At 56.8% G+C, this 19,124-nt stretch overlaps 1 protein-coding gene across 3 annotated transcripts in view; it reads right to left on the reverse strand.

The window, feature by feature from the left end:
• Nucleotides 1-237: 237 nt before the first annotated feature.
• Ptprn2 (protein tyrosine phosphatase receptor type N2) overlaps nucleotides 238-19,124 on the reverse strand; it is a 769,678-nt gene continuing 750,791 nt past the window's right edge. For all 3 annotated transcript variants that reach the window (XM_046427071.2, XM_058574871.1, XM_058575062.1), the window contains 4 exons: nucleotides 17,516-17,569; nucleotides 15,715-15,779; nucleotides 3,693-3,766; nucleotides 238-1,739 (listed from right to left, as the gene is read on the reverse strand). In XM_046427071.2, the coding sequence (XP_046283027.1) occupies nucleotides 1,668-1,739; nucleotides 3,693-3,766; nucleotides 15,715-15,779; nucleotides 17,516-17,569 (265 nt within the window). In that variant the 3' untranslated portion in view covers nucleotides 238-1,667. The remainder of the gene's footprint in view (nucleotides 1,740-3,692; nucleotides 3,767-15,714; nucleotides 15,780-17,515; nucleotides 17,570-19,124) is intronic.

Below are 19,124 nucleotides of genomic sequence, written 5' to 3' on the forward strand. Positions count from 1 at the left end.
CAGTGTGTGTTCCTGTGAGATGTGTGCACCCATGTGGACCGCTGAGCTCAGAGGCCGCCCCCAGGTGGGCAGAGCCGGGGAGGGGGAGCAGTCCTGAGGCCCGGCGGTCCAGGTGGGTGTCAGGGCCCAGGAGTAGTGCATCGTGACCAAGTCAGGCCACTCCGACCTGGCCATCTTAGGACACACAGATGGACAGGGAAAACCTTGCTCTCCCTCCCAAATAAAGACAATCCAGTGTCAAGTTAGCAGTTTAATTATGACACAATTAAATGTATTTATAGATCTCACACTGGAGGATTTCCTTTGAAACATGAGAAGGTAGACATTACAGGTAGGCATATGCTTCTATGTTCAGATAAAGTCATTTCTAATAATCATTATTTAAATTCCAGATAGCGAGAAATGATTTTGGAAGAGAGAAGACAGATTAAACAGATACACAACACCATGGAAAGACGGAACATGATTTTGGCATCTCTCTCCCCGTATGGTGGCCCTGCTCACCATGTGCCCAAGACCCGCCATCAGAGCTGGTGGTGGGACACGCCAGACGGGCTCTTTTCACACCTAACCTACGAATGGATCTGCAAGACACCTCTGTGCCCTCCTGGACGCTTTCCTTCTGAGGTTAGTGAAGTGGACTTTCCTGTTTCTGGCAGGAGGAGGTAAATCTGATGCTCAGATGTTATTTTGGCAAATCCGAATTATCTAGAAAATGAGGGTTTCATTAAGCAATCCCAGGAGGACCAGAGGTTTCGGGTTTCACCCTCCAGGGGTCTGTCCCTGGAGATGGGGCCGGGCTCACGGGCTCTCTGCACCTGCTCTTCCCCGGGTGGGGGCTTTGGATGTTCCCTGGGCCACCTGTGCAGGACAGAGCTGAGTGCTTGGGGACCCTGGGGCCTATTAAATGCCTACATTTGTTCTGACTGTGGTTATCTCATAGGAAAGTTCACTGGGGGCATCTGTTTTTGAAATGAAGGAATCGAGACTTTGACATTTAAAACGTGTCTCCAGCTGGGCTGTTCCATGGCTTGGCAGAGGGAGGTGGTCATGGGAGGTCCTGGCCTCAGGAGGCCGTCTCTGCCCTGGGAAGGTATCTGCCAGGAGCCCCACTTTCTGTGCTTGGGGTAAGGGGTGGCTGGCAAGGCCGCCCACCGTGCCGGGGTGTGTCGTAGGCACAGGCCCAGAGGCCACGATGAGGTCTCTCATCTCCCCAAAGCTGCAGGACAAGGGTCCTGCCTTAGTCTGTCCCAGTGGCAGATGGTCTTACAGAGGGAGGAGCCGGGCCTCTGCTGGGACCTGTGGGCTCCCGGTCCCCCGGCATCGCACCCTCCTCCAGCGTTGGGTCTCAGCACATTCCCTTCCTGCAGACCACAGTGACGATCGGATCGCGGTGTCATGGATGTGACATCGCTGGCAATGAGAACGTGAATGTGTGCTCTAGGAAGGAGCACCCGGAGCGTGAGAACAGGGGCACCGAACCTTCCCCTCCCCAGCTAGGTGCTCCCACAAATCTCCACGTTTGGTTCAATGAAACAACACATTTAACCGCAGACCGCGCCATAGTGTGGGAGTTGGGTGGCCCCGTAACTATGTGGTCACCACAGAAGAATGCAGAGCCGTGCTCCTGTGGCACTCCTGGGGGGCTCCTGGGGCGGGCTGTGCGCCTACTGGGGAAGGGCCTTCAGGATGGCGTTCACCTCCTCTGCCACAGCGGTCAGCGCAAACTCAAACTGCTCCTGCGGAGGGGACGAGATGCGGGAGGAGACTGGGTGAGGGGCTCCTTCCCACTCAGTGCAAGCCCCAGAGTGAGTTTGCAGACACTGTTTAGGGAAAAAGAACAGTCCCAGGTTTCAGTGGGAGCCACCAGAGCTCCTGGGTTTGTGATGGACACGGCTGGGGCTCATGGACTTCTGCAGAGGCTCACTCAGGCCGCAGAGGACAGCCTGGTGCTCCACACAGGTGCCAGCAGGCGGGCACACCCTGGGACAGTCCTGCCCAACAAGCCCCGAACTGATCGCCAGGGAACAGGAAGAGCCCAGGCAGCTGGGTCCCACACAGGACACGGCCCTGCTTGTAGGAGATGGGGTGTGAAGGATTTGGGAGGCCGTCCTGGACAGGCTCTGCTCCAGAGAAAGGCTCTGGTAGGCACGGGTGTGATCCCTCCAGCCCCTGGTCACTCAGGGGCGTGGATCTGTGCTGGCCTCCTGGTTTTGGTGGGATGATCTACGGTGTTGACATCTGGGGAAGCCTGGGGAAGGCTGCCTGGGGTCATCTGTGTTAGTTCTGCATTTTTCTTTTGCAAGTATAAAATAATAATAATTTAAAAACCCAAACTAAGAAAACATCGAGTGTGCTGTAACTTCCAAAGCCCTTTCACGATAACCACGGAAGGCTTTGGTGGTATCTCTGTGTGCCACAGAGAGCGAGCGAAACCCACGCGGCTCGGCTCTGCCCACCGGGCCATCCCTGTACGGCTCCCTAGCTGGGGTCAGCGTGGAAGTACCGCCTTGGGGGGCAGAGGCCAGAGCGAGGACCGGCAGCCTTAGTGGGAAGGTCTTGGCTGGGGTGCCACCCCGAGTCCTCTGGTTCTACTGGGAAGTCCTCTTTGTGGGAGCGGGGCCTGGGTGGGCTCTGAAAGTGCAGGACGGCCCCGCGCTCCATGAGGCCATCTTAAGAGACCTCTTCCAGTCAAGGCGACCGCACCAGGCCTTCAGTTGTCCAGCTTCTCATCCTAACATCTGGATGGAGAGCAGGACTTGGGAACTGGCCGCTCAGGGAACAATTAGACCCAGCCACCAGCCAGGGACCCAGGGACTCAGGCCCCACCCAAGTGTGCTCTGGCCAGCCTACCCTGTGGTGCCCGGTCCAGCAAGGAGCCTTCTTTCTTTCTTTCTTTCTTTTCTTTTTCATTTTTTGTGGGGTGCCGGGGCCTCGCTCACACTAGGCAAACACCCCACCACTGAGGTTTTATTAAACTAAAATCCTGTAGTTGAGGAAAGTAATTTTGCGAGGGCATCTTTTAAAAACCCATGCCCCTTGAGTGGGCCCTGGTGGCATCTGGGTCAGGGGCACACAGAGAAGGCAGAGAGCCGGTGTGTAGTGGCCTAGGTGTGTCTGTTGCCAGCCATGCGGGGCCTTGCTGTTAGGGGGCGGAGAGCACATCAACCTCTTTTCTAGCTGTTTCTAGCTCTGGCCAACCACGGCTAAAGAGCTCCCATTTCCACCCTGGGGTTGCAGCCTGGGCCTTTGGATAAGTCTGAGCTGCTTTGGGGTGTTCAAGGAGCTCTGCACACCCTGGAACCACTGAGATGAATGCGCTCTGTGGCCCCCACGTGGCACAGCTGAGGTGGAGGAGGTGTGCGTGCGGAGTGTGGGGTGAGCTCAGGACCCCACACCCAAGGGTCCTGGGTTGCAATTGCTCCCCCCCCCCACCCCGCACTTCAGTTCCCACCACCTGGGACTTGTCAGCATCTGTTGATACAGAAAGTATCCGAGTGGCTGCAGGAAGAGCCAGTGAGCCCTCAGGAAGCCCTGGTCAACCCTTGCCCATGCTGTGGACATTGCTCAGTCAGAGCAGAGGGTTGCATGTGGCTTATATTAAACCGGGCCTGATCCCCGCTCCTCTGAGGAGAACAGCCGCAGAGGGACGCTGTCAATATCTCAAGTCCCAGAGGGCCGGCTGACAGTACCTTTGTCTGGACCATGCCTGGTCTCTGGTCCCTCAAGTGCTCCAGGGTCGCGGCGATATCAATCTCCTTAGCACCTGCAACAAACCACAAATTGGGCTGAGTCCAGAGCAAGGATAATCCATGCCACATCTGTCAATCTCCGGCTATCAGGTTCCCTTTGGGCAAAGAGGCCAATTGAAAATTATTACACTCATCCCTCAGCCGCTTGGCAGGCAGCTGTGATCCCAGCGTTCATATAGAGAAATAAGGCCAGGGCAGCTTTCATTAGCATTAATTCAAGAAAGCGGGCTGAGAGCCGTTGTAAGTGCCTGTGCGGGTACTTATCGACAGCCAGCCGCCACGGGCCGAGGCGTCGCCGGCCTTTCTGGTGGCGTTGAGAGGACCCTGGTCAGAGGAAGCCGGGTATGTGCTTTGATTTTGCTTCCATAGGATTATTTTCCTTTTAGAAAAGATCCGTCAGACCAATCTTTTCTACCTTAGTGCCGGCTTTTGATTCCAGAGCTGAAGGAAGGGTGACACCGCCATGGCCGTGTGCTCAGGTGGGGCTCGGGGCCGCGCCTGTCCTAAGGCGGGTGACGCTGGGTGCACACAGATGCTACCCGACTTTAAGTTCAACCCGAGTGTTTTCCACGCACACACCTGCTTCCCAGTGTGTAAGGCTCCCTGAGGACAGACAACCACGGGACGGGACCCCAGCCCCTCAAGCTTGCTTTGGTTAGACGGGAGGCCCTAGTGGCACAGAGCAGGGCGGGAATCAGGAGCAGGGGCCCTGAAGGGGGCAGGGAGCCACCATGGGAACCCCACACAAGAGCCAGGAGTTCAGGGGCTGCGAGTGACCCCAGTGGGGAGCTGTGACCACCTGCTACATGAGGTCGGGGCTAGGGTCACGCCCCCTGGCAGCTGCGAGCATGGGAACCAAGCCCCACCAAGGCTTGGTGGGACCAGCACCGATACCCTGGAGAGCGTCACCAGAACCGGTAGCTTGCCCCCCATGCCCGTCAGGAGCCTGGATCCACATTGCGAGGCCACATGGAGGGACTCCTGTGGCTCTGCTGGGTCCCAGCAGAGCAGCAGGCTGTGACTGCGCTGCCGCAGGGATCAGCTGCCGTGGCTGTGGGACCAGGGGCTGAGTGACAGTGGCCTGCACATCACCTTCAGGGAGGAAGGCCAGAGTCCCTTGCCGTAGGCAACCAGAGAACAGGTGGGGTGGGCCGGAGGCCTGGGAGGAGACGAATTCCAGCCCAGGTCCTGCTGCTCGAAGGGACACAGGGCAAGAGCAGGGACAGCCCCGCCCCAGCCCGGGCCGGGCACCCTTGGAGGCAGACAAATCCTGTGCTCTGTGCCCAGGGTTTCTCCAGCCTCCCTGAGCAGCCAGCACCGTCCGTGGGGTCCGTGAATATGAGCGTCCACCAGCTTCCACGCTGCAGCTTTCCCAGGAGGACAAGGGCACCTGGAGCAGTGTGGGCCTTGCCGCCACTCACTCAGTGTGAGCAAGTCGACGTCACGACCAGTCCAAGCCACCCAAAGTACACAGACAACACAGTCTCCGCACAGGGACCCCACAGCTGCCCCTTGCCCTCCCCAGCTGACCACACAGCACCAGCAGGTGTTCACACCTGGGGACTGGCCGCCAGCACACCACGGGCCTGATAGGGAGAGTCACACTGGAGAGAGTAGCAGGGTGGAGCCTCGTGCAAAACCCAGGGCCCTCCCTGAGCTGCGCTGGCCCTGCATGGAGCACGGCGGGTCTGTCTTCGGCAGCATTCTACTGGATGAGAAGCTGAGCTCAAAAGGCCAAGTTCACGCAGATTGGTCCTGAGTGCTGAAAAGGGCACTGGTCTCTGATCTTTTGCTGAGGTGCAGTGGGCTCTGCCTCCCACGCTGCAGACCCAACTGCTGTGGGGCAGGGTGTTGGCAGCCAGCCCCCCCTCCAGAATGGGCAGTGAGGGCGCCAGGAGACGACCCGGTGACTCATGGTGTGCGTAGGCACACTGCCATTACATGGATTCCAGGAACAAAGCCCTCCGTGAAGAACCAAATGCTCAGTTGTGCTCGGGGCTGGCTTCCACCCTCTACAGTGGCCACTCCGCCCCGACCCACGAGCCTGAAGTTCTGGAGAGGGAGGAGTGCTGTGAACTGTCCCACCTGACAGGAAACCTGAGGTCTTCCAAAGCCTGAGGTTGAGGGGCTCGTCTGGGACAGACTTGAGACAAATCACTGGTGGCCATGGTCACTGCTGGTGACCATGGAGGACATTCTTGTGAAGGCTACAGTTGAAACCCCTAGTTCTACTACCTCGGGGCACTTTTGTTTTTGAGGGCAAGTGAGAGAAGGAAGAGCCGACCTTGTGAGGTCACCTGGATGGGACACCAGAGTCCCTGAGCCTGAAACCACGCCTGAGTGGTGGGGGAAGTTAGATCAGTGCTGAAACGAGCCAAGCGCAGGGATGAGGACCCAGATTTGTCAAGCAAAGCCAGCTGTCTGAGAGATGTCCTCTAGCCCAGCAGAGTGAGGAGCCATGGGTTAGGTGCAGGGTGAGGGAAGAGCTTCAGAGGTCCCACAGGCACCACCCCAGGGACGCCCGGCCCTCGGGGAGCCGCTCTGGGCAGGCCCCTGCCCCGCTGTCCAGCTCCTGACCACCAAGAGACCCTGTGCAACCAGAGTGGCAGGGCTGAGGCAGAAAGGCGGGCCTGTGGCCTGGCCACGCCAGGAAGGTGGTTCCGAGGGCTCTAGGAGCTGCCTTGGCGTGCCTCCAAGAGAGTCCTCTCCTGGGAAGCCCATTAGGTAGCACACAAAGGTGCTGCCGGCCAATGCAATGTCCCAGGAGCACAGGAGCAGCCCAGGACCTGGGCACTCCAGGGTTCCCAGGCGGGAGGCAAGACAGGGATCTTAGCCACGAGCGGGACTCTGGGTGCAAGTCCACAGGAAAAACCGGCACCCTTCTGAGGGCACCGAGGCTTCGCCCCTCTGGGGACAGGTTGGGTCTGGGCCTTGTCTCCAGGGATGGGACAGCGGTGTGGGCACCAGGCCTCCTGCCAACACCTGGGTGCCGTGTGCACTGGGCCGCCCTCTCCTGCCTGGCTTGCTTCCTTTCTGCCCTGACGCCCATCCTCTCCGCCGCCCACATGCTCTGCAGCACCTAAGTGGCCGCTGGGGAGCCGTCCAGGGCTGCTCTCACTTGAGTCCCAGTTTCCAGAGCTTGACGGTGCAGACGTTTACGCATTGGTTAAATATATTTTTAAGACAGCAGAGGTTTTTCAGCTTTAGATAAAACCATTATCCAATAAGCAATAAACATTAAAATAACATTAGTATTAAAGTATTAAAACTATTTTTTACCAGGAAAGAATCAATTTGGAGTTAAGAAAACCACATAAATATGCCCCTGGTGTGTCTTTAAGAGGTTGCTTTGATTTCTCCTGGAGTGGGTTATGGCCGAGGGTGGCCCCTCTCTGTCCAGGTGGGGGAGTGTGCTGGGGCCCTGCGGTCACTCCTCAGCACGCCCAGGAGGGATTGCTCAATAAGCCCAGATTGGCTTCATTGCAGATCTCAGACCCATGGGTCTGCAGACTGGGACTGCAAAGCATTCCCTTTCCTTGAAAGTACAAAGGACACTATGTATCAAATGTCCACCAAGAAGGCCTGCATGTCGCATGAGTAAATGATCCTGGTTCCACCTTCTGGACCAACTGAGCAAACCTTCTTTCCTCACTGCAGGCATTCGAAGGAGATAATGGTGATTATTCTGACCCCAAAAGAAACCAGTTGGAAGAGCTCCTACCTCCCAGGAGGCCAGCAGAGTGTCTCCTGTGTCCACTCTGGGATTGTCTTGTTCTCTGTTGCTTGGAGCTGGGTTCCCAGGGGCTGAACCCTGAAGGTCAAGATACCTGGCAGAGCCAGACTGGCACTGAGCTGGGTGAGGGCCACACAGCCGGAGGCCCCTCCTGTTCAGCAAGACAAACCCTGGCTGCAGGTGACAGGAGTCAGGGACACTCTGTCTGCCTCTACCAAGGTAGCCCTGACACTCGCCAAGCCAAGCCGCAGCGCTGCCTGCTGGGACCAACCACACACATGTGTATGCACACACATCCACGCACACACCTGCACCCATCACACCCACATAATGTGCACACTCACATGCATACCTAGACACACAGGCACCCACCATTCCTAAACACACAGGCACACCCATGCAAATACCTGCACCCATCACACCCAGACACATACCTGCACACCCACATACACACCTGTACCCCATCACACCCAGATGCACACATGCACACCCACGCACACTTGCACCCATCACACCCAGACACATGCACACACCTGCACCCCTCACACACAAACACACAAAGCACACCTACACACACACCTGTACCCCATCACACCCAGACACACACATGCACACTCATACACACACCTGCACCCCCATGCACACATCTACACCCATCACACCTAGACACATCGCACACACCCACGCATACACCTGCACCCATCATAGCCAGACACATACATGCACACCCACACACACATCTGCACCCCCATCACACCCAGACACACATGCACACCCACACACACACCTGTACCCATCACACCCAGTCACACATGCACACCCACACACACCTGTACCCCATCACACCCAGATGCATGCGTGCACACCCATGTACATACTGGCACCCATCACATCCAAACACATGCACATACACCCATGCACACATCTGCACCGGATCACACCCAGACACACATGTGCACACCCACGTACACACCTGCACCCATCACTCCCAGATGCACGAGTGCACACCCATATATACCTTACACTCACGCCACATACCATCCATTATGTGCACACCATATGCACACACCACACCCCACATCACGTGCACGTGCTCGCCTCCATGCCCCACCCCTCACATCTCTCACACACACACTCTGTTCTGTTTTTACTTCACACTTTTCTGAATGACTCTAGCTAAAGACTTATGGAAACTATAAGAAGCCTTTTTGCTGACCTAGATAAATTATAATCTCCTTTTTGCAACATTTTGTGGGATCAAAGGAGACCCCTTGGCTCCATGTTCCCTTGAAAATCAAGTGTATCATACAAGACAAACCAGACACCATGTTCTTTCCTTTTGAAAAAAATTCTAAATCATCTGGAGAAAGTAGGGTGCTTACACGTCTTTGTAAAAATATAAACAAACAAGATGTAGGACTCTGCTCTAAGTCTCATCCTGGGGTGCCCAGAAGGACGGGAGCTGTGGGCAGCGTCCTGATGGTCTGACTTCTGCACCATCCAACAAGACTGCGCAGACGCCATGGCACGGACTCGCACACGGAGTTCTGCCTACATAAGCTGATGTGAGGATTAGTGGCTCCAAGTGACAGAGGTGTCCCCAGCGGTGGCTCTGCCCAGGGCAACACCGACCCCCGGAGCATTCTCTTGCTAATGGCCCCAGAATCCTCCTTAATCCTACACAGTCCACGTTGTGCCACCACTGCTGCCCGAGAGCGGGGTGAGGGCCATGTGGATGCTTCCTGTCCCAGGAGTGGGGTCCCTCTAGGATGTTGCACTGCCCGGAAGGAGGCCTTGGGTGGGAGGGTGGGCAGTTCTTTGGTGTCTGCCTTTGGGAGCTGCCCAGGCCTCTGCGAGGGACCTCTTGCACCAGAAGGGGCAGCCAGGGTGGGAGGCGCTGCTGCGGGGGTGGACGAGACAAGCAGGGGAGGCAGGTGAGCAGGGGCCGGCGGGAGAGGACGGGGCGGGGGCACCGAGGCTGCCCTGCAGGGAGCAGAGAGGGAGAGGGAGCGGTGCCCCCAGGCGGAGAGAGAAGGGCCCGCAACACAAGAAAGACCTGCCCGAGAGGGCCGGGTCGGGAGGCCTGGGGGCAGCACCTGACCCCCACCCCCTGGCTGGCGAGAGTGGTCTCCGCTTCCCCGGGGACGGCAGAACCTGTTGCACGGACTCGGGAACCTCAGAGTGACCCATTGGGCTGCCCTCCTGCAGGAGGCCACTGTTCCCCCCCGCCACGCTCCCAGGGCCACTGGCCTGGTGGGCCACGAGCGCAGGGCTTCTCAGGGTCTCTGCCCTGCAGGGCCCTCGAGGTCTCTCTGTTGCAGGGGGAGGCACAGAGAGGAGGCCCTGTGGCGTGGCAGAGAGCCAGGCCTGCCAGTGTCCAGAGTCCTGCTGGAGCCCGCAGGGTGGGGAGGGGACAGATCAGACGTGGACGACTGTGAGGTGACGTTCACCCCTCGCAGTAGGAGGCCTGCCCCCCCCCCGGGGACAGGGTGCTGCTGCAGGACGTTGAGCTGAACCCCAGGGAAGGGTGCTCTCCTGTCCCGTTAGGGAGTGACCGCAGAGTCCACGGCCTGTGGCCAGCCACGGCCCAGCCGCACCACGCCTGTGGCTGGGCTCACACCTGTGTGCTCTGCCCGCTGCCCTGGGGACATACCCAGTGCCCAGGTGCCAGGGTGGCTTCGGGACTGTGGCGTTCCACGACCTGGGACGCACCAGAAGCTCAGAGAGTTCTCGTCCCTCGTCCCGCCCCCACACTCCACAGAGAGGTCCCTGAGCCGAGAGGATGGCATTGTCACCTGAAGACCGCGGAAGGCCCTGGCGTCTGTGATCTTCTGCACCTGTGCCCATGACATGAGGGCTTCCTTGGCCACCCACCTGCCCAGCCTGTCCACGGTGGGCCACGCTCTGTGCAGGCCCTGCCTTCCTGCCAATGTGCCCACACCTCCACCGCGGGTCTGGCCTGGTCCTCCCAGGGGTCCTCAGCTTCCACCCCTCCCTCCCCCTGCCGGCCAGTTCCACCAACACGGCTTGGGCTTCTCACTTCCCATGACCATGGCTGCCAACACTCGGGGGCACTAGCTGGCCTGTCACTCAGGCCTTCAGCCCAGGATGACCCTCATCTGAGGAGATGCTGCTGCCTGCACCTCTACAGCTTGACACAAAGGTCTTACTGTCCACCTCCCTCCCTCCTGGGCTCTGGCCCATCTGCAGACACACCAGGGCTCTGGGTCTGACCTTGGCCATCTGGGGGGCTTTGGGCAAGTCCCTAAACCTCTGGGGATCTGCTCCAATAAACGAGCCCCCAGGTCCCCTTCTGTCCCATGAGCACAGGTCTGTGGACTGTCACCAGCTCTGGGGAGCGGGTGGCCCCTGGCATTCTGGTCAGTGCCTTCTCGAGCTGCCAGCTGTAGCTGTAGAAGCCATGGACATGGACAGAGGGTGAAGTCCGGGAGGACAGGGCCCCTTCTGGTTTGCTCACTGAGTCCCAGATACTGTGCCTGCCAAGTATGGGTGTCCTGCCAACAGGCTGCCCGTGGGAGGCTGGCTCTGCCTCCCTGTGGCCCACTGGAGGGCACCTTCATGGCTGGGCACGTTTCCAGAGGAGGAAAAGGTGTGTGACATGGCTGTGAGGAGCAGCAGGACTCCCTGAGGAGGGCAGGAGGGCGGCTGGGGTGCATTCCAGCCCTGGGGCAGCACGTGTAAGGGCCCTGTGCTCTCACCGAAGGAACCAGCAAGGCCCGAGAGTGGCACAGGGAGGGGCATCCGAGGTTTCCTGTGGACTCCCAGATGAGGGCAGACTGGGAGGGGGACGTGAGGCAGAGAGGCCAGCCCAGAGGCCACTGCACTGAGATGGGGCTGGGCTCAGAGAGACCATAGGGTGGTCTTTTCACGATACTCTCCCAGCAGCACGGGCAGCAGGACCTGTGCTGTGGTGGACGGTGCTCTGTGCACTGCTCGACATGGCAGCATGGCTGCCCGGCACGAGGATGTGCCCAGCACATCGGAGGACAGTTCCTTTTCAATTTCACTTAACTTTAATTAAACAAGGTAACTGTATTGGGCAGCACAGCTCTGAACGGGTTCAATGAGCCATAAAATGTCATTTGAGAAAGACCTGGTGTTGTCACAGGCAGCCACGGAGGAGCCCCAGCCACCAGCCAGGCAGCGCTGGGCCACAGCCGCTTGCCTCCTCCGCTCCGTACTCTCTCGTTCCCTCTGGGGCCGCTGTCCCCATTCTGCTCAGACCTGCCACCAAAAGGTTACGTCTCTTATGAGAAAATATCTCCAGGACCTTGGATCTGGCAGACTTCTTGGGTATGAGCCCGAACACAGACACAAAAGGCAGAGACAAACCAGATACTTTGGTGCAACAAAAGACACTTCCAGAAGGGTGAGGGCTGCCCACTGCCCACGGGTGGTAGGTCCGAGATGGAGGATGCACAGAACGTCAGGACTCCTCAACCCATGACCACCGCGCACGGCCCACCTCCCCGGACTCAGCAGAACTTCCTCTAAAGACGATGCACACAGTCAAAAGTCAGATGAGATGCTCAGTGCCCCGGTCAACAGGCAAAAGGAGATCAAGGCCACAAGGAGATGCCACTTCTCACCCATGAGGGTGTGAAGTGTTCTCACTAAAGAGTGAGAACAGCCAGCCTTGGCCCGTGTGCAGAGAAACCGGGACCACAGGGTGGTGGAGGAGAGTGGTGAGGTGTCCCTCAGTTGGACAGACTGCCGTCCAATCCTGCAGTCCTCTTCTGGGCATGTGCCGTGCACACCTTCCCAGCAGCCCGCTCACCTGCCCCAAACTGGAAATGACACAAATGTCCATCCGCAGATGAACCCAGTGGTCTAACATCTCTGTCACAAAAGGAAGGGGCCCTGGCAGAAGCCGCCTGGATGAGCCTCGAGGACCTTGGTGGGGTGATCAGTCAGTCACACAGGACAGATGCCACTCAAGTTCACTCAGGGAGGCACCCAGAGTGTGACATCCGCAGCACAGGGAAGGGGCAGTGCAGACAGCTTGCTCCACAGGTCCCTCGGGGGCACAGGTGGGAGGGAAGCACCTGAGTCAGCCAGGGGCTGAGGGGGACCTGGCTGGGCAGGTGCTGGGACCGGCCCCTGCTGTGTGGCAGGTCACTGAGCAATCATTTCCAGGCAGCACGAGCAGACAGGCTTGAGCAACGGGTGGCACCGTTTCACAACAGATTCACAACGAGAGACAAGAAACGGAAGCCCCAATCTTTAGTCCCTGTCAAACAAAAGAACAGGCCTCCCCTGCCACCACCCGCCTGGGGCCTCAGCCAGGGCCCAGTTCCCCAGAGCCTAGCCGTCTGCAGGTGGGCCTCGGGGAGAAAGGGTGAGTGCGCAGCCGCCAGGCTCCACACTGGGTTCCCGTCAGCTCTGCCTCCCCACAGCCTCAGGCTGACCCAGCAACGGGCCCTCTTGGACCCTTTGGAAAACTGAGGAGTAGGAGAAAACTCTGGAGGGGAGACGTTAGGGAGCAAGCAGAAGTGGAAAAGCAGGATCTCGGCGCGTTCCTGCGTGACAGCTAGCCCTTCAGCCAGAGGCAGCGCCACCCGGGGAAATCCTGAGCCCCACGGGCCAGCCGCCCCCCGCCCCCAGCTGCAACAGGAAAATGCGCAGAAGCGCTCACCCTCTACTTGTCCGCCACCATCGAGTGCACCGCGGCCCTATCTACTTTGATCTCAAAGCGCATTATCGTCCACTTGCTAACCAACCAGACGGCAGAGAAAGAACTGAGCAGGCCCCGGGCCTCACCCCTGAAAGGCCCGTGAACAAGGGCGCTGTGCTGCCGTGCAGCTGGGCGGCGCTGCACAGGAAAGCTTGGGAAGGCTTTCTCTGGTCCTTGTGCGATTCATTCCTTTTAAGACGGGGAAATGGGAAGAAAGGCTTCATGTCCAGGGTTTGGGGCCTTTGATCATTTGATGAAGGCTGGGACGGCAACGTGGGCCTCCAGCTTCTCAGGCCAGACAAAGACGGCCCTGGCCGCACAGGACAAAACCCCCTGTGGCCTCTCGGGGTGGCGCCTGGGAAAGGCCCACCTCAGCTGGTGCGGGGCCGCCTGCCCTTTGATCTCTCCAGAGACCAGGGCGGCCCAGGTCAGGGGATTTCACACCGCACACACCCCACCCCCCCTCCCCCGCCAGAGAAGGGGAGCAGGTCAGGGAGAGGGCGGGCGACCCAGCTCAGAGCCAGCCGGGAGCCTGCCCGCTTCGGCCAGTTCCACATGGCTGGCTGGCATTGTTGAGAACTGCGTCCACGCTTCAAATGGAATTTGACATTACAGGCCACAGCGGAGCCGGCAAATGGCGCGCCAGGGCGCCGGACAATGGTGGGCCCCGCCCCAGCAGCGGAACCTACTGCCCTGCTTGCCCTCCAGGAGGTGAACTGGCGGCTGAAGGTCCAGGCTGCGTGCCTGGATGGCCACCAGGCTGCCCAGCACAGGCCGGCCTCCCTGGCACCTGCTCAGGCTCCCGCGGTTTGGACTAGCAAATTTCCACTTGGGATGAGTATCTACCAAGTAGCTCAGGAGGGCACGCTGTTGACAAAGGGCTGTAAGGTATTGCTTAGCACGGCGGCCTGCGTTCTGCCGAAGCTGCTCTGGGGCCATGGGAGGGAAATGTGTGTGTTCCCGAGAGAGAAGGCAGGCTGGGTGGTAAGGGCAGAAATAAACATTGTTGATACCCCTGAGCGCCAAGAACTGCAAATTTGTAAAGGAAAAGTTATTGAATGACTCAGCTGGATGAATGGGTAAGAAAAAAATGAAAAAAGAACTCAACTTTTGACTAAAAAGGTGAGGACCGCGTTACATCTTACAACCAACACACCTCTGCAGAGCTGGAGCGTCTGCGTCTTGTCCTGGGTGCTTCCACGGCATTGCCAGCCGACGAGTCAGGTGCCAAGCTGGTACTGGGTGTCCAGAAGCCGGGCTCACCCTCTCTTGGGGCTGCAGAGCAAGGCTGAGCTAGCTGGGTGCCATGCAGGCTGTGGCTCAGCCCTTGGGGGGGCGACGTGGGGTCCAGAGACCCTGCCCAGCACGCAGTCCCGTTGTGCCTGGGTCTTAGCATGTCTTAAGCCTGGGCTAAAGATGGGCTCTATGTCTTTTCTTTCTTTTTGGCCAACGAAGATGGAGTAAGGAAAACACCTACTTAACACTAATAGTAGAAACTAATTTCCACTGTCAAGATCCGCTCTGATGGCTGGGTGAAGGTGAAGAATGGCATGTTCCGGGAGGCAGAGGCTCCGTCCTCGTGTCTGCCCATACGTACATATGTGTGTGTGCATATGTGCGCGTTATCAGGCGATGACTTGCTCACAGCTCAACAGAGGCTACAAAACGCCACCCGTCTCTTTGCCAGGTCCCACAGGGAGCTAATGGACACCACGAGAACAGCACAGTCCTTCCACCCCCAAGCAGCACTGCGTGGAGGAGGCGCGTGCTCACGGGCTCCTTGGTGATGCCTCCTGCCTGGGCCTGGCAGGGGGCCTCTCATGGGTCTCCTCTCTGGAGACCGCCTGGCAAGTGCCAGACCAATTCCGCCCCTCCTCCTCCCTGTAATCACCACGGGCAGGCTGGCCACAGGTGTCGCTGCACCCCTGCCTTGACTGCAGTGTCCAGGGTCCCCCCGATAGACAGTGCTCCCCTTCTCGGAGGACAAAGAGCCATTGAACAATGTTAAGAGTACTGGGGGGGGGGCTGGGGATGCAGCACAGTGGAGGGGCCTGTCTAGGGTGTGCAAGGCTCTGGGTTCCACCCCAACACCCCAAAACAAAAACCCAACCCTCAAGACTGGTTCCTTTGAGATAAGGTGGCTGGCACTGGTGACATTACTACCAGACTAGTAGGGAGACTCTAGTAGGAGACCTGAGCCACACTGTGAGCCTCACTGTGGTCACCCTAGGCTGTCCAGCTTGCTGCAGCATTTAAAGACCCGAGATTGCCCTCTTTTGGTCCTAATGTTGCATCAGAGTGTGTGTGATTGATTCTTATCAGACCTACTATGTGCTCAGCACATTCAGGCTGACAGCAGAGCAGGAACCTCAGAAATAAACCACGCCTGCTGCAAATAGCCTTCCTGTGATTCAGGGAAGGAACAATCGGCTGATTCTCTCCAAGGCCTCCTGTGAATATCACCCCCCCGTGTTGCCATGGCAACGCCATCCCATCTCTGAGCCACAACAAAGCAGCCAGACTGGCAGTCTCACCTTTGGCCATCTTATTGAGAACCATGTCAATCAGGACGTAGGTCCCGCTCCGGCCTGCACCATCGCTGTCAACAGAAGGAGAGAGAATGAGGTGCTGCCTGTCCGGTGACCCACGCACTGCAAAGCTAGCAGCACTATCTCCTCTATGTTCAAGGGCTTGGGGAAGGGAAGGGGCTGCGAATTAGAGGGGAGGAGGGGAGGGAGGGGGAGGCGGCAGGAGGAGGGGGAGGGGGAGGAGAGAGGGCCGAGAGCTGCTGGGGCAGAAGGCAGGGCAGGAGCAGCCCTGGAGAGGGAGCCTGGGATCAGCCACCCTACTTGGTACACATTTGTCTCTTTCAAGACTTCTTCCCCCTCTCTTTGGCCAGAGGTGGGGTAAATTTTGTCAGAAACAAAACAAAACAAAATGAAGAGGCATGCCTGTGTTGGAGGGGATGGGTTTACATCCAGAGCATCTGGGGCACTGCCCCGCCTTGCGGGCCGCCCATTTGTTACTTAATCACATTCTTTAAAAAGTGCTCTCATTTCATCTCTTCCTCATCCCACCAGCTAAAATTGGAATATTTACCATCTGGACTAGCGTTGTAAAAATGTCTTGAATTATGTTTTAACAACAGCAAATTGAAAAAAGAAAAAGAAAAGTTTCTTTGCTGGGAGGAAAATGGCCCTGCTGCCATCCCCTCCGTGGGCAGTTGCTCTCTGACCAGCACGGCCACCAGTGCGGAGCAGATGCTCTCCGACCAAACCGCCACTGACAGAGGAGGACGCTTCTCATCCGCAGGCTCGGACAGTCATTGTGACCGCAAGGGCTCTGTGGCTGCGGCCTCCGCAGCTGCGGGCAGTCTTCACAGTGGAGCACCCCGTCTGGCCTCAGCAAGTGGCTGGGACAGCCGCAGTGGGAGAGATGGACCTTCGCCCAAGCTTCACACACAGGAGACACAGCAGCCCAGGCTGTGGCAGGCCTCAGGTGGCCACAGGTGACCAGTGATGTGCCCCTGCAGAGTCCGTATGCTGCAGACTCACTCTGCCAACCTCTCCACGGGGGAGGCTGGCGCAGAGCCCCCTCCCTGCTCCCAGGGGCACCCTGGGGCCACTCACTCTTGCCTCTCCTCTGAACTGCAGATTTGGTCCTTGATCTTTGGAGACAGATTTTCTTTTTATTCCACAGAAAGGAATGTTCAGTGAGATGGCTTTAGAAATCAGAGTTTGAGGTCTTCACCAAAACCAGTTGCCCATGGAGTCTGGCAGGGGCAGAACCCTCGCTGAGCTTTCTCTGGCTGGATCTGTTCCCGCTGGTGGGGGTTTAACCTGCTTCAGGGCATGGTCACTGGAATATTGCCCAAGGGCCCAGAATCTTGCAATAAGTGAGAGGTGGACATGTCTTTTGTAGGACAGGACTTGTCCCTGCTCATGACTGCCCTGGGCACTTCTCACAAAGGGCCCAAACCTCTCAGGGCAAGACAATGCCACTCACTAAAAACCTACCAAAAATGTTGTCTCAGCTGCAACATGACAATTTAAGAAAAAATAATGTGGGCAGGACACTGACATTTGGAAATCATGGTACACAGCATAGAGCTTGCTAGAAAGAAGACACGTCAGGCAGCTAAGGTGGGTTCAGAGATGGACACACAGCCTCACTCAGCCAGAGGCACAGTGGATGATGCTTACGCTCTGGTTTCCCTTGGGAATACCAGCAAGATGTATTCATCGAGCAATTAGAAAGTCCAGCTTTCGTATGGAGTGCACCCGTTATGTTTTGAAATAGCGACACTTACTGATCCAGGTTAAAAGTCGTACTTGCCTGCAGTGAACAATGATTGGACAAGAACGGCCCCTGTAGCACTTGTTTACTTTTCTGAAATAAAAAGAGATATAAAAATTATAGTGATACACTAAGACTCTGCTATTCAAAATAACCAATCACCAAAGCAGAAAGTCCATATCATTGATATCATTTTAAAATAGTCTGTTGGACAAAGAAAATTAAAAATGACACATATCAGTTTAAAGATTTTTCCTTTCGACATAAACTCGTTGAACAGAGCTTTGAAAACAATTCTCAATCCTGACCCCCTTTCCAGGTACGAGCGCCTGGGAGGGTCCTGCCCTGGCTCTCGCCCTCCCACGGGGCCTCCTCCCCCTTCTCCTCAGCTTCGGGGGGGGGGGTCTGACCTCCGTGTGACACGGTGTCTTGATGTTCCACTAAGACGGGGCGGGGGGGTTTGCAAGTCATGCTCAGGATTTCTCACAGTCTGAACATCCTATCGGAATGTGATATTACCAGATGGTCTGAAAGAAGCATCCAAAGATCCTATCTGACCTCTGGGTTTCAGGTAAGTATATCTAAATGACGGAGAAATCACCATGGAGTCCAGACAGTCTTTTCCATTTTTATAAATTTGAGTATGTATAAAAATAGCTCCATTGTGCAGCTTTTAGATTAGAAGTTATGAAAATTAATAATGAGAATATATTTAAGATTTCATTAACTAACCTTTGTCCAAATCAGAGGGCTGACTTAAAATTGACTATGTAAGATTCTAGGGTTTTTTTTTTTTTAATTCAGTAAAACAAGGAAACATGTTCACATATTTCTTACTTGAGAAAATTAAAGACAGGATCTCAGTTTATCGGAAGGGAAAAATGGATGAAGGGATGTTTCTAGAATGTACTGCATGAACTCAAACAATGTAAGACTAAAGAAAAATGACAGTACAGAAAAAATGTTTTCCCCTTGAACCAGAAATGGGAAAATCACTTTCTTTGCAAAGGCTTGCCTGTGGAGCAGCGGGGTGGCCAGCTGGAGGTGGAAATTCAATCGATGGCTGCCACAGAGCACCGGGTGGAGGGAGGGAGGTGAGTGCCGGCAACTGGCACTGAGTAGAGACTTCAATACCAGGCAGCCCCGCCACCAGAGGGTTCCTTTTTCCTACTTCCTCCACAGAGTGATAGGACGAGGTACTTCTGACGGGAGTTGGAGCCCCCAACCTGGACAGCGTAAGGCGAGTTGAGGGGGCAGGCTGCAGAGCCTAGATGAGATGCGCCCACCTGCAGATAGGTCGTGTTCAAAGCCTGTTCAGAGCACTTGATCTCGGCTGCTCTCTAGCCTGTGGAAATGGGCAGCATCTTCGTGCTGGTGGACCACCCAGAGAAGCCTTGGAAAAGGGAGGGCTTGGAGCGTGTAAGGCAAGCCAGCACTCTGGTGGTCAGGTCCTTCCTGCAGGGGCCCTTCCTGGCTTTGTACCCTGTGATGGTAAGGCTGGGGAGGCGACACGTAAGAACGAAGCCACTGTGATCAATAGCACGTGCATGCCAGAACACCTCCAAGTTCTTCACCTTTGGAGACTAGACTGGGAGACAGAGCCATGTGGACCTGCTGCTAAAATCTTCCACTGCTGATGTGGCTGTAA

This window comes from Marmota monax, unplaced genomic scaffold, assembly GCF_021218885.2.
Source record: "Marmota monax isolate L192 unplaced genomic scaffold, Marmota_monax_Labrador192_F-V1.1 WCK01_AAM20220418_F8-fsc00275, whole genome shotgun sequence".
NCBI classification, from domain to species: Eukaryota; Metazoa; Chordata; class Mammalia; order Rodentia; family Sciuridae; genus Marmota; species Marmota monax.